At 48.2% G+C, this 23,824-nt stretch overlaps 1 protein-coding gene across 1 annotated transcript in view; it reads right to left on the bottom strand.

Annotated features, from left to right (window-relative positions):
• The window catches only part of TNRC6C (trinucleotide repeat containing adaptor 6C), a 99,666-nt gene that overhangs the window by 25,004 nt on the left and 50,838 nt on the right, over nt 1–23,824 (bottom strand). The window contains 8 exon segments of the mRNA XM_043585685.1: nt 36–182; nt 1,605–1,754; nt 3,171–3,313; nt 11,192–11,249; nt 12,578–12,658; nt 16,048–16,214; nt 17,935–18,081; nt 18,084–18,149. Of these exon segments, the coding sequence (XP_043441620.1) occupies nt 36–182; nt 1,605–1,754; nt 3,171–3,313; nt 11,192–11,249; nt 12,578–12,658; nt 16,048–16,214; nt 17,935–18,081; nt 18,084–18,149 (959 nt within the window).

The raw sequence follows: 23,824 nt of genomic DNA, 5'->3' as shown, positions 1-23,824 counted from the left end.
CGTGGCCTTGCCCGGAGCGCAGGTGCGGGCCCCACCTGAGGGGATAGAAACGGAGGCACTTGAGCGCGGAGGCTGGGCTGGGAGGAGCTCAGAGGCTGCACGGGCGGCTGCGGCGGCTGTTGCATGGTCCTGGCTTGTGCTGCTCCGCTGCTGCCGAACATACCCAGATTGCCACTCGGGATCTGCAGGGACACGGGAGGGACCGGGGCGTTAGGGCGCCAGCGCCGCGGGAGCTCCGGGGGAGGCCCCGCCTGCCTGACCCCGAGAACCAAAGCGTATCTACTCCCCCCTGCACCGTGAACTTCTACCAAAGTGAATTTCACAGCAAGCTGTGTTCGGCCTGCTTACAGGCGACGGCCGATCGGCCCACGAGGCCTGCCTGTGTTTCCAAATCGCAGAAGCCACACAACGGTGCCAGCCGGAAAACGTCCCTGGACAGGACTATCCCGTCCAGACAAACCCTGATAATACGGTGCTATGAACCACAGCCACGCGGAGCCACCGGGTTGCTCTACTTCTGTCACGGGAGACCTGTGGTGACGCAGGGTCGTCAGGGCGGGGACCACTAGGCCGAAGACAGCGACGTTTTCAAACAGGAAACACAAGTATGATCTCAACAACAGCCAAAGCTGAAGCTGAGTGAAAGGCCAGATCCTGGCAGGTATCTGCGTGTGAGATCTAATCAATGCATTTTAGGTGTACTTCCTGCTTCTCTGGGGTGAGTTAGCGGCCAGGCACGGGGGGCTCACTCCCATCACCCCGTCTGCAGGGTGGTCACTTGTCAGACGGCAGGACACCCGAAACGGGCGTTGCACTGAGCTACCACCGGCATCAGTGACGTCGGCCGCGAGGACCACACAAACAGGGACGCTGGTGGCAGGAGGCGCCGCTGGCCGTCACCGGGGACAGCAGGTGCGCACGTGGCCGCCTCACGCAGCTTAGCCTCTACCTAGAGAGGGCTCTCGGAGGTGGGTGCATGTCAGCCTCCTGCGTGAGGAAACCCAGGAAAAGGAAGTCCTAGGAAAGCCAGGAAAGCAGGTCATGTCTTCCAGAAGGACAGGGAGAGACAAGTGCCAGGGAGCAGCAGCCAACGCAACTCTCAGTCTTCCCTTCTGTGACGCCTGACAGGGACTTGCACCTTCCCTGAGCGTCAGAGAGGGAGAATGCCAACACGACTCTCTGGAAGCCACTGAAATGTCACCTCGACCTCAGGGCAAAGCAGGGGAAAAGGTGGTGTTTTCTCACAGACCAATGTATTTCCAGTTTTGAGGCCGGGAGAAAGTACAGCACCGCCTGGCTCCATGAAGGAGTCTAGCGGTAGGTCAGCACCAAGGGCACTGAACCATGTGTTACTTACATGTAACAATACAATCTGGAAGCATTTCCCTTACTACGGTTCAATCCCAAGAGCTGGACACCTGCACATTACCCGACACCTGCACATTACCTGCAGGATGATCTTTCGACTATGTCGGCTACCTTTTCATACGTGATTGTATCGTGAAGTATGGGTATTCATTAAAAATGGGACAGTTTGTGGCTCAAACACATTTTTTTACAGGCAGGTGAAACAGACCGCGCTGGCTTTCTCCCCACGGCCTTACCTGTCTAGAAGAATTCAAGTTTTGCATGCCCAGCCCTGAGGCAATCCCACCCAGGGCCTGATTAGGGAGTGCACTGTTTGAAAGGGGGAGCTTCAGGCTTGGTGAAGGCAAAAATGGTGAAGTCGTGGGCTCTTCCACCAGGCCGCCGTCCTGATGGGAGAAACAGAGGGTGAGCTGTGTGCAGTGTCCATCCACAGAGCACAAAGCAATTTCCCAAGGGCGTAGAGGGATGTGGATGGTAAAGAATTAGGAGGTCAAAACAGTGTGGGCAACAAGAGAATGGAGAACAAGGGCCAAAGGAAGAGGGGAAAAGCAAAAGAGAAACCAGACTGAGACGCTGCTTCCATTGTTAACGACCATTGCACAAGCACACACGGTAGCTTACGACGCTCTCATACACAACCCACCCCGCCCGGGGGCAGGAGTCAGGAGGACGACGGAAACATCCGCAAAAGCCTCATTTAGAAAACGGCGTACAACCGTGTTCAAGTAAACCCGCTCCTTCCGAGAAGTCATCACCAAGGCTCTAGGTGTACATTAGGTTGGATTCTGCTGACGCGCAGCTGTTTTTGACCCGCAAACAGCAATTCTGTGCCGTTTAAGCCAATAACAGGGCAGGTTACGAAACAGACTCTTACCCTGTTACATTTATTAAGGTCACGTTACGGACCAGGCCCTTTGCAGATCTATTTTTTCTAACTTCCCAACAAACGTGTGGCAGTACTCTACACGTTAAAGGTAAGGAAACAAGCCAGCGTCCCGTCCTGAGCCAAGTGTAAATACAAGATACCAAATTAAATTGGAATTGCGCACCGCCCCCTCTGGGCCCAGCCTGGCCACAGCGTTCGGCAGGGGGGCGTGCAGTAGGGGACCCTGTTTGTTTAAGAACGGAGGCGAAGTCTCACCTCTGTCTCCTGTGAGCCTGTTTTTTGTTTTGTTTTTAAACTTGTCCTTCCTTGCTTTAATTTTATTTCCAAGGTTCAACATTCTGACTGAATTCCGTGGGATGCTGTCCTCGTCTCCCTGTGAAGTCACACCAGTCTGGAGAGGGGGCATCACTATGGGACGGTCCTGAAAGGACCGAACCGGTGTCTGGACACGTGACCCACCCCAGGGGCTTCTGACAGACTCCTGCACGAACTCTCAAGTGGCCGAGCTGAGCTGGCCAGACACGGGCACCTGCACAACCACTTCAAGTCTCTTTTTCCGAGAGTAAACACATAACATCATTTCCGAGGGGAAGAACTGTGCATATAAAATAAGACAGTAAAACAGAGATTTGAAGACCCTTGTTACTGGGCAAATGGAAGCAGACAAGCCAGCCAAGTTCACCCACTACGATGAAAGTCAGTTTTCAATTTCAGTATTTTTTCTTAGTCACATCGTATGAAACACGACGCCATCTCTTTTGAGGTAAACATTCATACGTATCTTAAAAAGTGGGTAAAAGTCATTTAAGCGTTACAGCCCAGCAAGTATTTGATCCAGCTTGCATTAAGGACACGGTTAAAATGAAAAGTCCCTTGTGTTAAAAACAAACAAGCAAAACACCCCCTGAATTCATACCTTGTCAAGAAAGGTGGGGCGGTCCCCGGAAGAGTCTTTGGAGACTGGTGGGCGGCAGCCAAGGGCTTTGGTGACCCCTCCATTGTAGTCGGTCACTCCCAGTCCACGCCTGTCCACGTCCACCTTCTTTTCCAGCAGGGCGCCTGGAGCACAGCAAACAGAGGCAACACTTACCCAAACGCCCGAGGAGCGTCAGTCAGGAGTGCCGAGCTCAAGATGGGGGGCGGTGGGAGCCTCTCAACCTCCCGGAAAACAGGGAGGCTGTGGTTTTGCTCTCGTGAGCCCTGACAGTCTGCAACGGGCCCTGCTCCTGCCCCTCCGCCCACCACACGGGCCACTCCGAGTCCGCCCTTCCTTCCCCTCCTGGGAGGCACCCCCTTCTCCACACGGCCTTCCCCGGTGGTGTCCTCAGGACCCTGCCCTGATCATCCTGTTTAAAACGGCTCCACTGACCCCCTGCAGCCATCGGTTTCCATTTCCCACATCCCCCTGAGGGCTCTTCCAGACGCTGGGGACACCGTGTCATACGAGACAGACAAGGTTTTCGTCCTCATGGGCTCTCTGGCCAGCGACTGGCTTCGTGTGGCTACCTCCGACTTTGTGCCATCTTATAATTCTAACAGGGTACAATGAACTTCTTCAAGCTCACACTGATGGGTCATTTCTGTCCTGGCAGCTTGCACCAGAACATTTTGGCAGCTGCACGTAATTATCAAGTCAATCTTCATATTCACGGATTCCGCATTCGTGCATTCACCGACTGGCTACATTTATCTGTAGCCCCCAAATCGGAACCCGTGGCACTTCTGTGGTCATCTGCGGACACGCAGGGGATGGCGAAGAATCTCGGCTGCCCGACACACGCGTTCCCAGCTCAGACCAAGCAAGATGCTCTGCTTCTCACTCAGCTCCCCTACAGCAACAAGTGTCCCTCTGTGGTCTATTTAGTGCCACTTTTTTCACTTTTGTTCTTTTGGTTGGCGGTTTCGGTGTCTGAAATGGTCCCCAAGCACAGTGCTAATGCATGCTGTAGGGCTCGTGGGTGCAATAAGGCTGCGCTGTGCCTGGTGGAGAAAACACGCCAGCTAAGTGCTGTTCGGGCAGGAGCTGCGGTGCTGTGGTTCAAGCTCAATGTGAGTGAACGAACGATACGGTGCCTCCAGCAAAAGGAAGAGAACAGTCACCCATTTGTATGTAAGGCCGCCCAGAAAGAGCTAAAGCAACATCTACCGTGTGCGATGAAGCTATGGAAAGAATGGAAGAGTGGCTAACTTTTTGGAGTCACAAGATGACGACTGATTTTAGAAAGGTGTGGCCGACAGCACTGGATTCAGTGTGGACGGCCGAAGAGATCTACGGTCACAGGACCCAGGGTCGGGAAAATGCTAACTCCTTCTAGCCAACGTTTTACTATAAAGAAATACAGCATCTCTGTGAGAAATATATATTAAATAAGGTATCTTTAGCCAGAAACGCACATAAAGGAAGGTTTTGTACGGACTGGTCGACAAAAATGCTGTGGCTTACAGGAATTCGACCCTATTATTTCCTGGAGACGAATAATGAGAATCAGCTACATTTTCCATGTTAAATATCTAACATAATTATTGTTTCACTTATTTATTTTTTAACTGAATCAATTTGGCGTGTAATGCTGTATAAGCTTAAGGTGTACATGTTACTGGATAGATCTACATACTGTAATATGATGGTCCACGTAGCCGTATTTTATACCGTTACATAATTATACTACACCATTACTGTGCGTTCAGCATGCCGTGAACTGGGTCTCTGCGGCTTATCCACTCCTTGTTACAAATTCGTTCCCTGAAACACCATTACTCATCCCCCTACCCCTGCTCCCCGGTAACTGTCATTCACGGTTTCCTACGGGGCTTAACATTTTAGATGCCACATACAAGTGATATCATACAGTACTTGTCTTCCTCTGATGTGCTTAAGATCTGTCAGAATGAAGGATATGTTGCAGACTGAAGGATACTCCCCTTTCTCGTGGCTGAATCATATTCCATTGTGTATATACGGTGGCATCTTTTCCACGCATTCATCTGTTGATGGGCGTTTGGATGGTTTCCACTCCTTGGCTATTGTGAATAATGTGATACACATGGAAGCAACTATCTTGTCAAGATCCTGTTTTCCTCCTTTGGGTAGATGCCCGAGCTGGGATGGCTGTGTCGTACAGTAAGTCTACTTTTCGTTTTTGGAGGTACCTCCGTATTGTTTTCCATGCCAGGTGAACAAATTTACGCTCCGACATTGCAACAAGGGTTCCCTTTTCCCTGTGTCCTCGCCGGCACCTGCTGTCTCTTATCTTCTTGAGAAAAGGCATTCTGACAGATGTGAGGGGAGACCTCACTGTGGTCTGGATTTCCATTTCCCTGATGATCTGCATGGGTCTGTTGGCCACTCTGATGTCCTCTTTGCAGAAATGCCGATTTAGTTATTTTATTTAAAAAAAATTTTTTTTTAACATTTATTTTTTTTGAGACAGAGAGAGACAGAGCATGAACGGGGGAGGGTCAGAGAGAGAGGGAGACACAGAATCGGAAACAGGCTCCAGGCTCTGAGCTGTCAGCACAGAGCCTGACGCGGGGCTCGAACTCACAGACTGCGAGATCATGACCTGAGCCGAAGTCGTTCGCTCAACCGACTGAGCCACCCAGGCACCCCCGATTTAGTTACTTTAATCAAACTTTTTCTGGGTCATTAGTTTGACTGATAGATCCATAGATTTTGGATATTAACCCCTTATCCAGTACATGGCTTGCAAAATTTTCCTCCTGTTCTATAGGTTTTTTCATTTTGGTGCTTCTCTTGCTGTGCAGAAACTTCTGAGTTCGATGTAGTCCTCATTTGTTGACTTTTCTTTTTTTGTCTGTGCTTTTGCTGTCCACACCCCCCCCCCCCCGCCGTTATTGCCGAGACCAACACTGACAGGCTTCTTCTTTAATTTTCTTCTGCTTTTGTTTTGTTTTGTTGTTTAAGCCTTTGATCCATTTTGAATTAATTTTTGTGAGTAGTGTGAGATAGGGGTCCAATGTCATTGTTCTGCACGTCTCTCCGTTTTTCCCAGAACCTTTTGTTGAAGATACCATCCGTTCCCCAATCAGTACTTTTGGCTCCTTTGTCAAATACTAGTTCACTGTATATGCTGGGGTTTAATTGTGGGCTCTATTCTGTTCCACTGGCCGATATGTCTAATTTTTTTTTTTTAAGCAAGTTTTAGACCCAACGTGGGGCCTGAACTCACAACTCTGAGACTGAGTCACATGTTCTGCCAAATGAGCCAGCCCCAACTGTCTATTTTTGTGCCAGTACCACTGTTTTGATTACTGTGGCTTTGTAGTACAGTCTGAAATTCAGAAGTGTGATACCTCCACTTTTGTTCTTCCTTACGACCGCTCTGGCTACTTGGGAGTATTTTGTGGTTTCACACACATGTTAGGATTGTTTTTCTTTTCTTTCTTTCTTTCCTTTAATATTTATTTTTGAGGGGGGAAGGGGTAAAGAGAGAGGGAGAGAATCTCAAGCAGGCTCCCCATTGTCAGGCAGAACCCGACGTGGGGCTCGATCCCACGAACTGTGAGACCACGACCTGAGCTGAAATCAAGAGTTGGGGTGCTTAACTGACTGAGCCAAACAGGTGCCCCAGGATTGTTTTTGTTTCTTCTACTTCTGGGAATGCCTTTGGTTTTTTGATGGGGACTGCTTTGGGTAATATAACCAGACTAACAATATTAATTTTTTTGATCCATGAACATGGGATGCCTTTCCATTTGTTTGTGTCTTTTTCAATTTCTTTTAACAAAGTCTTACAGTTTTCATTGTGCAGATCTTTCACTCCCTTGATTAAATTTATTCCTAAGTATTATATTGTTTTTGATGTTATTGTGAATGGGATGGTTTTCATTCTTTTCCAGATGCTTCATCATTAGTGCAAAGGAATGCAATTGATTTCTGTATGCCGATTCTGTATTCTGCTGCTTTATGGAGACTGCCGACCGATTCTAGGTTTTTTGACTGATTCTTTGGAATTTTCTATATACAGGATCGTATCATCAGCAAATAACGAGAACTTGACTTCTTCCTTTTCAATACGGACAATATGGATGCCTTTTCCCCCCCTTCTGCTTTGCCTAGCTGCCCTGGCCAGGACTTCCAGCACTTTACTGGACAGGAGTGGAGAGAGTCAGCATCCTTGCCTTGTTCCTCATCTAATGAACTCTTTCAACTTCTCTCCACTGAGTAAAATGTCAGCTGTGGGTTTGTCACCTACGGCCTTTATTAGGTTTGAGGTACGCTCCTTCTCTACCCAGTCTGCTTAAGGCTCCCCCCCCCCTCCCAAATCATGAAAGGATGCTATATGCTGTCAAATATTTCTTCTGCATCTATCGAGATGATCACATGATTTTTATCTTTCGGTTTATTGATGTGATAGATCACATTTACTGATTTGTATATGTCGAACCAGCCTTTCATCCTAGGTACAAACGCCACCTGGTCACGGAATATAATCGTATTCATGTGTTGTTGAACTCAGTTTGCTAATATCTTGTTGAGAATTTTTGCATGTACGTTCATTGGGGATATTGGTCTACGGTTTTCTTGTGGTATCCTTATTAGGTTTTGGTATCAGAGTAGCGCTGGCCTTGTAGAATGGGCCTGGACGTATTCCCTTCTCCTTGATAGTTTGGAAGAGTCTGAGGACTGATGTTAATTCTTCTCTAATATTTGGTAGAATTTCTGTCAGTGAAGTCATCTGGTCCTGAAGTTTTCTGTGTTTTGGCAACTGACTCTATCTCTTAACTCACTGGTCTGTTCAGATTTTATATTTCTTCCTGATTCGGTCTTGGTAAGTTGTTTCTAGAAACGTATTCATTTCTTCTAAGTTAAGTAATGTGCTGGCATATAATTGTTCACAGCAGCCTCTCACGGTTCCATGTATTTTAGTGGTTATTAGTTGCAGTGTCTCCTCTTCCACTTCTGATTTCATTTCTTTGAGCCTTTCTTTCCTTTTTAGGTCTGGCTGAAGGTTTATCAACTGTGTTTTTCTTTTTGACGAATCAGCTGTTAGTTTCACAGATCCTTTCTACTGTTTTTCTAGTCTCTATTTTATTTATTTCTGCTCTGATCCTTATTATTTCCTTCCTTCTGCTAACTTTGGGCTTAATGTGTTCTCTTGCGAGTTTTGAGGTGTAAAGTTAGGTTGTTTCTCTTACCTCTTTTTAAATTCTCAGCATCTGTGTTTAACTGCTATACGCTTTCCTCTCACAACTGCCTTTGCTGCCTCCCACCACATTTGACATGTTTTCATTGTCACTTGTTTCGGGATAATTTCTCACTTTCCTTTCAACTTCTTCTTTGACCCAATGGTTGTTTAGAAGTGTGTTTAGTTTCCACATGTTTAGGGATCTTCTCATTTTCCTCATGTTGAGGAAGATGGTTGGTAGGACTTCTAACTTCTTAAAACTGAGAATAGTTTGGGGGCACCTGGGTGGCTCAGTTAAGCGTCTGACTCTTGACTTCGGCTCAGGTCATGATCTCATGCTTGTGAGAACGCGTCCCACATTGGGCTCCACACTCAGTGTGGGGCCTGCTTGAGTCATTCTCTCTCTCTCCTCCCCCTCTGTCCTTCCCCTGTTTATGCTCTATCAAAAAGATGAAAAAAAGAAAAAGAAAAAAAGAAAAAAGAAAAAAACCCCAAACAACCCCTAAGATAGTTTTGTGGCCTATCAGATCTATCCTGGAGAATGTTCCCTGTGTGCTTGAAAAATGTGTATATTCTGCTGCTGCTGGATGGAATGTTCTGTGTATATCTTTGAGGTCCATTTGCTCTGAAGTATGGTTCAATTCCATTTTTCCTTATTGATTTCTAGTCTGGAAGATCTATCCATGGTTAACAGTGGGGTATCTGAAATCTTCCATAAAATTACTATATTATTTCTCCTTTATGATCTGTTATTAATTACTTAATGTAGTTTGGTGGTCAGGTGTTGAGAATGGATATATTTATAATTTGCTTACATCTTCTTGACGTATTAACCCCTTTGTCAGCATATAATGATCTTCTTGGACTCTTGTCACCCTTTTTGGCTTCACGTCTATTTTGTCTGATATTGAGTATGGCTATGCTCGCCTTCTTTCCGTTTCTGTTTGCTTGGAATATCATTTTCCATGCTTTCAATGTGAGCCTGTGTGTGTCTTAGAGCTGCAATGAGTCTCCGGTGGGTAGCACAGACTTGGGTCTTGTGGCCTTGTTTACTTTAAACATTTTTAATAAAAAAAAATTTTTTTAATGTTTATTTTTGAGAGAGAGAGACAGAGACAGACAGACAGAGAGAGAGTGGGGGGGGGGAGGGGCAGAGAGAGAGGGAGACACAGAACCCGAAGCAGGCTCCAGGCTCTGAGCTTGAACCCACGAACCGTGAGATCATGACCTGAGCCGAAGTCGGACGCTCAACCGACTGAGCCACCCAGGCACCTTGGGTCTTCTGACTTTCATCCATCCAGCAGTTCTGTGCCTTTAGGTTGGTGAGTTCAGTCCCATTAAGAGAGATTACGGACATGTGAGCACGGACTAGCGCCCTTTTATCTTTTGCCTTCTGGTTATTCTGTCTCTCTACTGTTTTTCCTTCTGTCTCTGTCTACCTTCATACGTCGACGGCCTTCCATTTTCTCAGTCTCCCCCTTTTTGTGGTTTGTGTGTCTGCGCTAGATTTTTGCTTCACGGTTACCACGAGGTTTACATTAAACATTGATGGAATAGTCCCTTTTCTGCTGAGAACAATTTCTCTTCATTGGCTTATAAAAGTTCCACCCGTTTGCTCTCCCCCTTTTATATTTTTGATGTCACAAATGGTCTCTTTTTAAAGGTGCTATGAGGGGCGCCTGGGTGGCGCAGTCGGTTGAGCGTCCGACTTCAGCCCGGGTCACGATCTCGCGGTCCGTGAGTTCGAGCCCCGCGTCGGGCTCTGGGCTGATGGCTCGGAGCCTGGAGCCTGTTTCCGATTCTGTGTCTCCCTCTCTCTCTGCCCCTCCCCCGTTCATGCTCTGCCTCTCTCTGTCTCAAGAATAAATAAACGTTAAAAAATAAAAAATAATAAAATAAAATAAAGGTGCTATGATTTTGTTCCCAAGTTGTAATAGCCGTAAGTTATGTTTAATTCTCTTTTTCTTTACCCTTTATGAGTTAAGAGTTTAATACACCATTCTAGGCGTGCCTGGGTGGCTCAGTTGGATGAGCGTCCAACTCTTGATTTCAGCTCAGGTTGTGATCTCATCGTTCATGAGATCGAGCCCCGCTTCGAGCTCTGTGCTGAGTGTGAAGGCTGCTTGGGTTTCTCTCTCCCTCTCTCTCTGCCCCTCCCCCACTTGTGTGCACACGCTCCCTCTCTCAAAAAAAGGAAACGTTCAAAAGAGTTTAATATACCATCCTAAAACACAGCTACAGTATTCCGATTCTATTTATCACCTTTAGTTGTTACTATTTTTACAGCAGCTCCACAATGAGGGCTGCTCGTCCCTCGAGGTAAATCTCATCTGTCACCAGTAAGTGCTCCACCGGCACAGAGATGTCTCTGTGGGCTCCCGAGCAAGCCCGTTCTGGGGCCAGGTGCGAAGAACACGCTCAGTCAGTGTCGCATGAAGTCTGGCCTGTGGTCCCAGTGTCTTTCTCTACGAACGCTGCGATGACCTCCCCTCAAAATAGATGGGAAAAACTCATCTCTTGGCTGAAGTACAGAGAAAAATGAAACAAGCGAACGTGCCTCGACGTGGGCTCTGGCCATCCGTCCCCAGGGTCCACCACCAGCCTGCAGAGACTTGCTGTGTGGTTACCACGCTTCACACGCTTGCTCTTTGGCTGAAGCTTGGTCCTGTCTACCCAGCACAAATTGAAACCATTAACCCAAGACTATGATAAAACGCTTCTGGAAATCCAAACTCCACAAACTGGCACCTTTTAAGAAAGTATGCGTTAAGGGCATCAGAGTACTCACTCATGGCCTGGTCAAGATTCATATTGTTGCTCCTCAAGGCCTCTTCAGCTGGTTCTCTCTGTGTGGGAAAACAGAACTTTAATGAAGATTACGCTTCGACGGTAACAAAAAAGCTAGTAGAGAATTCGATCACTATTAGCTTAGAGAAGTGATTATGGCTGACGTAACGTTACTAGGTTTTGGAACCGGAAACACTGCCCTTCGTTGGCGAGGCTAGACACAAACGTCTTCTAAGTAAAGGCACTTCGAGTAAGAACACGCGCCGGGTTGACTTTTAAAGAACCTGCATCTAACACTTTAAAAACAAAACGTGCGGGGTCCGTGGAATCTTGTCGTGGACTCTACACCACAGTGAGTAGCAACGGTTCGGCAAGGATGAACTCCCTGCCAGAACGACTTTGGGAACGTCCCGGCAGCCAGTCAGAGCACAGAGCTCCACTCTCCACTGCGCGGACCCTGGGCCCTGCTGTTGACCACTTGCCACCAAGCAATGTACAAAAGACCAAAACAAAACAAGCAGATGCACGTTGATAACTGTTCACGTTCCTACGAACGGAACAGATGCGTGTCAGTGTGTGCGAGCACCACGGTGGAAATGGGGACTCCCGGGCAGGCCTCCGGTGTCCCGCCCGCGCTCTCATGCGGGAAGGGGCTGGGCCACCCCCGGGGCTGCACCCTGACCAGTGACAGAGGGCGTGTGCCCGACGCGAGGCATGTCGTTTCTGGACCGGGCCGTTCTGGACCCATTCTTCAGGGACATCCACAGAAATCAAAGACACATGTTCACTTGAGTAACGATCTGGAAAGAAGACCTTTGAAGGGAAGACCGAACAGACCCAGGGGATATCCCTCAGTAGCTGAACTCCTGCGTTAGGATCTCAGGAACGGGATGCCTCATGGCACATTTTCAGGGGGACACCGTACAATCTGAACTCTCCCTACACGTGACCCGAGACTCGGGCACTCAATAGGACTGGTTAGGACTCTTTTTTCTGGACCCGCGCTTTGGTACTTGATTCCAAGTTTTCTCTTGTGGTCTCTGTCAATCCACCGCATAAACTAACGAAAATTCACTTTTAATTATAATTTAAAAGAAAATGCAGAGCTGCAGAAGCCAAAGAAAGGAACGATCACGCGGCACGTTTTATTCCAGAAGGCACGCACACCCTACTTGACGGAATGGTGTGGATGCTCGCTCTGGTTGAAAGCAACGGTCCCTAGACAGAAGCACTCGGGTAAAAGGGGAATTCACGAGTTAGGCTGCATGAACACTCTCCTCCCTCAAAGGTCTTGCTTGTTACGTGTGGCAACCGCGGGCAGGACACAATCAGGGCCATGCATGGCAGCACACGCGGAGGGAAGCGGTAAAAATAAGACACCAGTCACCGGGAAGCCCATGTCCGTGAGTTGTTTGATCAGCCGGTTCATGATCCAGGCCTCGTCCTGCTTGCCAGACGTTTTCATGCCCTAGGACAAAGCGTGGGTCACGGGTTAATACGTTTCTTCTAGACACGGGAGCGGCCTAAACTTCACGGTGATTTCAAGTTAGAGAATCTTTCTGTATTAACGTCGAGCGATGCTGTGCTCCAGAGTCCCTGACTGCTTCGTGGCTAGTACTACGGAATGCTTTAAAAGGGTGCGTGTGCAAGTTGGCGTACGTGTGTAATTTATGGACTTTAAAAAAGCAAGATAATTATTTTTCTTCCCCAGAGAATTAATTTAGTTCATCACAAATGTGTGCCACTTCCATTATCAAATAATCCTAAGCGTTCCTTTGAACACGGCCCTATGCTAATACTATGTGAAGTTTACTAAAAATTACATGTTTTCTGCCCTTTTATAAGCTTTACTGTCAAAGATGACAAAATGCAGGGGGTTCATTCCAACAGAATGAAAAGGCAACAAGATGAAAGGAACAAAAAGCCTGTTAATTTTATTGACTATTCACTGCTTGCAGCCCTTGGGGTAGAGAAGACATAAATGGCAAACGTCAGCGAGGGAGAAGATGAAGAGAAAAGGAGAGGCGATCACAAAAAGCAAGCTAGGGCAGCAGAGGAGGGGAGCGGGGGGAGGGGAGCACAGGGCAGCGGAGAAGGGGAGCACAGGGGAGTGGAGGAGGGGAGTGGAGGAGAGGAGCACAGGGCAGCGGGGGAGGGGAGAAGGGGAACACAGGGCATTGGAGGAGGGGAGCACAGGGCAGCAGAGGAGGGGAGCACAGGGCAGTGGAGGAGGGGAGGGGAGAGCAGGGCAGCAGAGGAGGGGACGGGAGCACAGGGCAGTGGAGGAGGAGAGAAGGGGAGCGGAGAGGAGGGGAGCACAGGGCAGCGGAGGAGGGGAGGGGAGCACAGGGCAGCGGAGGAGAGGAGGGGAGTGCAGGGCAGAGGAGGAAGGGAGCATGCGGCAGCCCACAAGGGCTGGGCGAGGATGTTAAGTTTTCTCAGTGACGTCCCTCCTCTTCCAACAACTACAAAGGTTCTAACCATGTGTTCACACAGGGGAAAGAACAGCCTCCTCTAAAATCACTCCTCACAGCGCTTGTCACAATGGAGCCTGCCGTGAACTACAGAACGGGGTCTACGTGGCGATATTAAACCAACCAACGGGCGCTCTCTCCTCGAGGAAGTGCCTATTTGGAGGCGCCTGGAATCCCTGCCGGGGCCAGAGGTGCCAAGATTGCACAGTGTTTTAATTTACCAATTTCGTATTCCCGGTGCCGTCATTAACTGGGTTATTTGCCAGCCCAGTCGAAAAAAGACTCCTCGTCTGGTGTCTGTAATCACCTCCACTCCTGATGACGCGAGCCCTGATTCTAGTTTCTGGGTTCTGCTACTGCTAATTAAATGCTCTGCTGAATTCATTTTTCTGAACAGATAACACCTCGTAGGATTCGGATGGAGAAAAAGGGTGTGCACACAAAAGCGCCGCCTTCTTCCTACCTCCCCTTCCGTCCGCTCAGCTCCCGCTCTCTCTTCGCACGCGCAGGTGTGCGCACGCACGCTTTCGCCCCCGGCCCCGCAAAGGTGTGCACCACACGCTTTTCTGTCCCTTGCCTTCTCATTTGACAGCCTACTTTGGTGGTCTTTTCAGATGAATATAGGTAGACTCCCTTTATAAAAATCTGTTCAGCTTTCCCTGGTACGGATGTGGGGTGACTCAGTCACCCCATTAACGTACATTTAAACCATCGCTTTTTTCCCTACAAAAACGCGACAGGAGAAGACGGTGTACGGGTGCCACCTGCTACGCCCGTGACAGGCAGAAGCATCACATCCCGGCGCTGGCCCATCTGTAACCGTGGCAGATGACGCCAAACCGCCCTCCGCGGGGGCCCCGCCGACTTAAGTCCCGCCGGTGACGTGGGAGAGGGCTGCTTTTCTCACAGCTTTGCGGACAGAACCCGCTTACTCAACGCCGGGGGTTTTGCTGGTCTGAGAGATGAAAAGTGGCATCTCCCAGTGTTGTTTTAACTTGAACTCTTTCCGCAGGGCAGGCTAAAGGTCCCTTCGTGTGTTGAAGAGCTGTCAGTGTTTGTTTTCTGGGGAGCATCTATTTATATTCTTTGCTCATTTTTCTAGGGAGCAATCTACTTATCGATTAAAAAAGCCTTTCTTTATGTATATATCAGGGAGATCAGCCCTCTGCACGATAGGATACAAATATGTTTTTCCAGCTTGTCTTTTGATTTTATGGTATTTTCTGGCGTGCACTTTTAAAAAAAAATGTTTACTTATTTTTGAGAGGGGGAGGGCAGAGACAGAGGGAGACACAGAATCCGAAGCAGGCTCCAGGCTCCGAGCCATCAGCCCAGAGCCCAACGCGGGGCTCGAACTCACGGACCGCGAGATCGTGACCTGAGCTGAAGTCAGACACTTAACCGACTGAGCTCCCCCCGCCACACACCCCTGTCATGCACGGTTTTACTGAAGTCTGTAAATCTTTCAGGACTGAAAGTTTTGTAAATTTGATGATTTTTACATTTTTCTCATAGTTAGAAAGGCCGCTCACTCCTGCTCTAAGATTGTTTTTAAAATTCTTTCACATTTTTATATTTGTATTTATCATATTTAAATTTGTGATCTACTTGGAATTTATCTCGGTGCTTATACGAGTTATGGATCTCACTTAAATGTTTTTCAAATGGCTGCCATTTACTGCACAACCACTTAAAGATGTACCTCAGGAGTCTTCACACTTAATGGTGGTACCAGGACCAATCCCATTACTCTGTCTTATTTTTGAGGGAGAGAGACAGAGCGCAAGTGTGGCAGGGGCAGAGAGGGAGGGAGTCACAGAATCCGAAGCAGGTTTGAGGCTCCGAGCTGTCAACACAGCCCTATGTGGGGCTCGATTCCACAAACCCTGAGATCATGACCTGAGCCGAAGTCGGACGCTTAACCGACTGAGCCACCCAGGCGCCCCAAGATCGAGGATTCTAAAGAAATTCTGTTGATATGTTGATTGTACTTATGAATATGTACCGTAGGAGAAATGGAAAAAACCACTTATTAATTTGTTTAATAATTACAACAACAAACCCATCATCAGTTAACATCCACAACACTGTTTTAGTGGAAAATCGTCCTTTCTGAAACACGAAACCCTTTAGAGTGAAGAGTGGCACTGTCATAAGCACCTGCATGTCTCTACCGTCCGGCTTCTTAGAAGCAGCTGGATTCTCACGTCCGTCTCTGCCTTTACTCTGCTGTGACAGCAGTGCTGGGCAGCATCCGGATCCCCAGAGGGCCCCAGAGAACTCCCGATCTACCCGTCACCGTTAACTGGAAACCCCCTCTACCCTGAACGTAGTTCTAAGTGCCGGTGGTTTTAGCGTTTCTTTTCTTTAGGGCTGCACGCACCTTTGGGAGTCCTTTTTTGGGGGCGTTCCCCCAGGAGGCGCAGGAGGACGCGCTTTCTTGGGAAGCAGCACTGTTCCACATGCCCCCTTCTTCGTCTTCCCACTGACTGGCACCGAGGTTCATGTCGTCCCCACCACTGCCCCAGCCTTCTTGCATAGATTTCGAAGCTAGAAGGAGAGCACACGTGAACTTCACAAACTCACCCTTCCTTCCTCAGGGAGGCGGTGCTGCATTATAGCGCCATTTAGGGGGAGGTGGGACGAGGGGGTGCCCTGGGAGCTGCCTCTTTACCTCTTCATTTCCCAAGACCAAAGAATTGAATTTCTTGCGGGAGTTACAGAATACACACGCAGATGTGTACGTATTGTTTTCTCCAAACTCCAGCTGTCTGTAGTCTGTGCTGTTACCCACTCCCCTAACCGGCTACAGGTCATTTTGAAGCACGGGCTTCCTAACAACAGATCCTGGGGGCCACGGGGGAGGGTGGCACTGTCTGCATAGCAGGTAGCTGGTAATATGCAGAGTCCCGGAAATACCACTGTCCGCCACACGGTTTTTGAACCCGCAGCGGAAGGTGGGCCAGTGCCCCTCTCACGTGACCAGACCCGAGTCACCTGGGGATCACGAGAAACGCACAGGTCTGCGGTTGGGCCTGACGGTCTATGTTTCGGACACGCTCCCAGAGTAACAGGGTGGAGCCAGTTGAGGCCGTAGGTGGATGGAGCCTTGAGCTGACTACTGAGTTTGGATTTCAGGATGTTATTTCTCCTACTTGTTTTAAGATAGAGTGATTTCTGGTACAAAAGTTAGCCCAAATTTTCACTTCCAGGGAGAAGGCGGCCAAAGATTAAGTGATGATACAGTTAGCGGGAGTCTGTAAGACCATGAGGACAGGACGCTTTTTCAAGGTAGACACGTGTACGATGGCGCCTCCGAGGACAAACTGTAAGAGCAAACATACTGCCTCGGGACAGCAGGTGAATCTAAGGACCTCCCTGTCTTTTAGGTTTGCAACAACAAGGCATAGGAATGGAATAATCCAGCAGAATGGTGGATATGGGGAGCACACTGTCCAGCGTTAGCTAAGTAACACACACAAAACTCATGTAAAATATGGTAGTAAAAATACAAAAATAAGGTTGCATTTTAAGATCCGACAGGTTTAACGATGGCCAAAGAAAATATGAAGCTCTCGCAGCCATCTGAACGACGGATCTTAATACCGGACCTAACTCACACGCTTAGGTCCACGCTAACGTCACATGCATCGTGCCGCAAAATCCCCACGCGTCACAGAATTCCACTCGGTAAACGTGATCTGGACGTGTGTGAGAACGCGCATGGTGCACGTAGGCTTCTTACACTTTCAGATGACGTGAGGAAAGCGTGGCCTAATTTTTCTTATCTTCCAAAGAAAAAAAAGAGAACGCGTAAGCCTGGAGCCCCAACGCAGAACGGCGCTCCCAAGAGAGAAGGCAGAAGGGTCTGAGTGCCGTGAAGTCACGTCGGGCTTAAACCCACTCTCAGAAAGGAGAGACGGCGTGCTTCACCTCGTCCTCGTCCTCGTCGCTCAGTGAGCTAGTGAGCTAGCACTGTTGAAGACGGCAGGCACGGGGGGCCCTGCTGCCGTGTAGACGCCACTGACGGCATCCCGCAGCCCTGCGCCAGGGTGTGGATTCTGGTCGTTAATTTTCTAACAAAGGAGCGCAGGGGCTTCTGTTAAGAGCTCCTCTGTGTCCGTGTACCAGGCGCGGCAAGTAGACGTTAGTTTTAAAGCATAAACAAAATGAGGAAGGTGTCCTAAAACATTAATTCTTAAAATCCAATGAAAAGTATCCCTCTAACTAAAATATCCTGACCCATTTCTAAAGTGCCGGTCGGACTCACCTGGTTTGCACAGGGCCGGGGCGGCAGTGGGGGCGCCGGCTCTCCCGAAGGTCACGGGCGGCTCCGCGGGCTGGTCCCCCCATCCGCTGCCACTGCTGGGCGGCTTGCCCCACGCTGCGGTGCCGTTGTCAACCAGGGCAGAGGGGAGGACGGCTCTCCCCAAGAGCTCTCAGCCTTCGAATGGACGTTAGGCATCTCTCCCCAGCCCGATGAGACTGCAAAGGGCACCGCCCGAGAGAGAACGAGATTATTCATGTGATAAAAGTGAAACAGGGAAGAAGTAGAAAAGGTAGTTTCAAGTTCAAAATCATTTCGAGACGATCTATCTTTAGGACGGCTGCCAGGGGAGAGTGGAGAGGAGGCAGTATCTCATCTAATCAGATTTGCTTCGCTTTTTAAAATCACAGTGTTTCCACTCCCGCCCCCACGTGCTTAGAATCGAGAGTCCCTTAAACATTAAAGACCACTGACCTCGGCATCTGCAGCATAACAGCGTTCAAAAGAATTGTTAAGAAACTGACGTTTAAGAAGTAGCTTTTTCACTTCCAGTATTACAGGTAGCAGCCGAGAAGAAATTGTACGTCACACGTCACCTTATTCTCTTCGAAAACAAACTTACAAGTTGCAAATATGTCTTCACTCTTGCTGGTCTTTAAGACCCACCCTCAAAGACACAGATGTGGGCCGAGAAATGAGGCGACGGCAGGTGAAACGTGCAGAGAAAGTAACGGGGGAAAATCCGCACGGCGCCCGGCAGCACCTGGGCGCGCTGGGAGGTCTTCCCTCCCCCGCGTGCCCAGTGCTGTGAGCATCAGGCTGGCACCCTGTGGGCGTGCCACGGAGGAAACGGGGTCCTTACTGAGTCCTGAGGGTCGCGGCACTGCTCTCTACAGGTACAGAAGGCGTCGCGGGGCCAGAAGGATCTCCCTACTCTCTTCATGCTTCAGTAAGGTAAACATCTTACTTTATTTTATTTTTTAAAGTTTATTCATTTATTTTGAGAGAGAGAGAGAGCGTGTGTGTGCGTGTATGTGTCTGTGTGTGCGCAAGTCGGGGAGGGGAGCAGAGAGAGAGAGAGGGGCAGAGAGAGAATTTCAAGCAGGCTCCTCTGCTGTCAGCGCAGAGCCAGCCGCGGGGCTCGATCCCGCGAACTGAGATCGTGACCTGAGCCGAGATCAAGAGTTGGGCGCTTAACTGACTGAGCCGCTCAGGTACCCCAGGAGAAACATTTCACGTCACACACGTAAACTGCGTTTTTCCAACTCAACCCGTACTTCGTTCTGCCTCTGCCTGTAAAGCTTCCTTGACGCTCCCGATCGCCAGTCCTGGCAGCTCACATCAGCTGAAGTTCCGTATGGACACGGTTTCTCAGCGATGGAAATGCGGACATTTTAAATACTATCTAAAGAACAGGAGGCATGCAATACAAACAGTTAACTGTAAATTTTAGGTTATTTGGTGGCAAGTGGATATTATCAATTCTGAAATGTATTTATTTTCTGACTAAAGACAGTATGGAATGAGCTCCCTTGATGCTCTTTATTCTAATAAGATGCTGTAATATTGATTAATGACAAAAGGCCGTGCAACCTATGAATCATTGTAAATTACAAGCTCCATGCTGAGCAATATATTATGTAAATTATTGCCAATAACAGGGAAGTTAGCCCTAATCAGTTATTGTCAGCAACTGCTAACCACACTATTCCCTATAATTACACAGAAAACAATCACGTATATTGGGGAAAGTAGTTTTATAAATTGAAGGGACAAAATTAAATCAGGAAAATTAACATAGCTGACAAAAATTATGGATGTTTTGGGAAGATAAAATAATTTCGGTGTTGCTAAAGGGCAATCAGCTGTAAAAACACTGATTTATTGTGGGTAATTAAATAACAAACTCATTTAAAATTTGTCACCCTTATACGTCCATCTCTTTGAAAGGCACTATGACAAATTACTTAAGGAAGTCAAAATGAAGAATAAATATGAAGACTATGTTAATTATAGTTAATCGATTTTTACCAAGAATTTTCAATTCCTGTTAAAGCGGTGCAAAGGTCTACAGAGCATTTCTGTACACAAGGCTAACGGTCTATAAGCAGCACGTTTCAAAATCCTACAAATGGAAGAATGGCTATTTACCCTCGAATCAAGAGAACAAGATTTCCTTTTTTTTTTTTTTTTTTTTTTTAAGTGGTCAAACAAGAAAGGACTTTATTTCAGCGATGCCAACACTAGGAAGACAGCGGACTAGTTCTCAAAGACCGTCTCCCCAGCAATATTTCCATCTCGAGTTGATCCCTGGCAAGAATACAATCGGCTCACAGTGCCGAACGAACACGTACATCGTAACGGGTGCACCACGGATGCTCGAGAGGCCCTGGAAAAAAGAGGTGCTACAACCTTAAGGCACACTGGCAGTCTGTGATGCAAAGCAAACGTGTTCAGTAGACAGAAAAGAATTCTAAGCACATACTGTGAAAATAATCTCCACTGTTCAGTGCCTACTGCTGCAGTGAATTCTGGTACGCTTTTTGTTAATAATTTCATAGAGGTTCTTTTGTACAGATGGGCTTAATGAGGCAGAATAAATTTCTACTTTACATTTGAAACACTGATACTAGATTTTTCAAAATGGCCCTTCAAATGCTACTGCTTTTTTTTTTTTTTTTTTAACGTTTATTTATTTTTGGGACAGAGAGAGACAGAGCATGAACAGGGGAGGGGCAGGGAGAGAGGGAGACACAGAATCCGAAGCAGGCTCCGGGCTCCGAGCTGTCAGCACAGAGCCCGACGCGGGGCTCGAACTCACAGACCGCGAGATCTTGACCTGAGCCGAAGTCGGACGCTTAAGCGAGTGAGCCACCCAGGCGCCCCGAAATGCTACTGCTTTTGACAGAACATTTCTGTACTGTGGGGGTCACGAATTATCCCCCTTCTTCAACTGAACACCTACAGTATTGGGCCTGAAAGAACAGTAACAATGAAATGCCACTGGAGTACGTCGTTTTCATTCAACTTTACATGCACAGTCTTCATCAGAACGGAGAAAACAAAGTGCCCGTGTGGTGCACACACAGCAGACTGGTAGAAAACGAACACAAAGCAGTCATAAGGCCGGGAAACAGAACAGACGCTCCGTCTGACCAGTGACCCTCATCTTACGAGCTCCAGACAGTGAAATCCACAGAGTGCATTCTTTCTTTTGTGAAATAAGAAACCAACTCTAGCTTGTTCCACGGGTGCTACCTCTATAGTAGTTTTGTAAGTATGACAGGCAGTCCTTATTGGGAAGAAAGGATCAGTTAGAAAATGGCCGATTAGGGGCGCCTGGGTGGCCTGGTCAGTTGAGCGCCCGACTCGCGTTCCGCTCAGGTCGTGCTCCCGGGGTCGTGGGATTGAGCCCCGTGTGGGGCTCCGTGCCAAGCATGGAGCCTGCTTAAGGTTCTCCTTCTCCACCCCCCCCCGCCCCTCTCCCCGGCTTGTGCACTCTAATAATATATTTTTTTAATTAAAAAAATGGCCAATTATAATTAAATGAAGGAAAGATAAAAGACTGAAATTGCATCGACTGAGCACCTGAGTGCCAGCTATGTGCTTGGCATTTCTAGGTACCGACTTGAATATTAACGAGATGGGATTTTGTTCACACCAGTGGCCATCCTGCGTACTATAAATTTATTACAATGCTTGGTTGGCTACTGGCTTATGGAGGGACAACCAAATAGCTGGTAGCCATGGCAAGAATTAATTTTTCATATTTGAAATCAAGACAGATATTTACATAGTGAAGCCCTCTATACAGGAGTTTTCGCTCAGTCAGATGGTAGAGTCTCCTACTTTTCTGAATGCCTCGTTTCAAGAGCATTCATTTAAAACTTCTCTTCCGGACTCAAGGGACTCTATGTGAGGGTTACAGATAAGGTCCTTTCTCACTGGCCACATGGCCTCGAGCTGCTCAGAAGAGCTAGATGTTAGAAAGGGGGGACGTTTCTTTAGTTTTCATTTGAGTGCGCTAATAGAGATTTTAAATGCACTCTTTTTCATTGATACGAGGGGGAGCCAAATTGTACTTTTAATGGTCTTATTCATTCCTTTTGAACCGAAGGTACCTCCAGCAAAAACCTGTGTCCGTATCCCCAGGGTGTGCACTGAGAACTGTCCCTCCCACCTCTCCGGCAGGACGCTTCTGATGCCCTGTTTCTCCTCCTGCTCCTGCTCCAGCCCCACTTACCACGCCCCCCCAAAACACAGGAAAGTGAAGACGCCCCCCCCCCAATCCCATATCCACAAAAAGCAGACTGCTCAGATGACTCCTCTTAGTAACTACCGTGTGGTGCTGAAAACAGAATCACTCTGGCCGGGGCGGTCCTGGCGATCTCTCCCTGAGGTCGCGGTGTGAGAACAGCTGCGCTCCTGGCAGCACCTGCTGATTCTCTCTGCAGGTGACTCTGTGTTTTGGTATCATCTTATACCAAAGGATGATGAAGGGGCGGGGGAGCTGCAGGAAGGACAGCGTTCTCCAGCTTCTGCTCTCTAAGAGACTGGGGGCAACAACACACGCGTCTCGTCAACCTAGGCAGAGGGGTCCTGAATCCAGTTTGTTCCAAGTTTTAGTTTATCGGACGGGTGATAAGCCTCTTCCACGATTAGCTTGCACAATCTCTGCCTTTGGTTATGATTTTGTGCTGGAAAACTAAGTGATAAAACAAACCCACGTAGTATCAGGGGATTAAGTACCCAAGTGCAAAGTGCAGTGGGCCTCTGGCGGAGCCTTCTCCGACCTGCTGGGGGCAGCCACAGTGATTACCCTGGGGCGGGGTGGGGGGGGGGGTTCCCTGCTGGAATGTCCCGCCAAGGCAGTGGATAGACACGCCTGAGGAGCTGGGGAGAACAGGTATAAAACGGATAAAAAAATCCTGCAATTCGATCAACGTGAGCAGTGCGGTCCCAGTTTACCGATCGGCCTATGGCATTAATATTTCACTTCCATTCATTGCTGGAAAACACAGCCCCAAGCAAGGTTTTACGAGGACGCTATGCTGCTGGTTTAGCTCGGATCCAGTCTACAATGGCCTTCCTATCTGACGCTAAACGAATTCTATGACTAGCGATCTCTCTACTCCCTGACCCCCCGGTTCCTTTCAAAGCGTCGATCTAAAGGTTTGGGCGAAACCTGAGAGAGTTCACCCTGACATTCTCCCCCAATCTCATTGTTAGATTCAGAGTCTGCAGTGAGGGTTTACTTTACATCAAAAGTTTAATTAACTGATATTCAACGTTCTCCTGTGTCTGCAAATTGAGTTTTAAGTGTCCAGAACATTTACCTCTAAGTGTATTAATCAGGCCGCGGAGTATTTTTAGGATCCGCGTCCTTCCCTTAGGAACAAAAGTAAACGCTATGCTTGCACGTCCCCACTCTGGGCCACACCTCCAGTGACTGTCAAAGTAACAGACGGGCTCTCCACAGACTCGGTAGCTCTTTGCCGCATTAGGGCACAGGCGAGCAGGTCCTGCACACCTGGCTCACGTTCTCGTGAAGTCACAGGCACGTTAAGGAGCAGGTTCTGCGTCGTGCCGTCTTACACGACCCGACTGCCCCACGGGTCCCTCTCCGGCAGCTTATCATCCCTGATCAAGACAGGCAGGGGGACACTTGTCCAGAGTATTACCACGTTCCATCTCCTGAATGGCTTGAAGCAGATCCAAACAATCCAGTTTATGAAGCTATGTTGCATTTCCTAAATTACCTTCCATTTTCCTCAGGCTCATCAGAAAACAAATTAATATCCGCATAACAAGAATGGGACAAACGTGAGTGTCCTAAGTATAGCATTTCCTTCTGTAAAACCAGACACACACAAATGTAATTGAGGAAACATAT

This window comes from Prionailurus bengalensis, chromosome E1 (assembly GCF_016509475.1).
Source record: "Prionailurus bengalensis isolate Pbe53 chromosome E1, Fcat_Pben_1.1_paternal_pri, whole genome shotgun sequence".
In the NCBI taxonomy this organism is placed as follows: Eukaryota; Metazoa; Chordata; class Mammalia; order Carnivora; family Felidae; genus Prionailurus; species Prionailurus bengalensis.
This window is presented reverse-complemented; position numbering and strand designations above follow the sequence as displayed.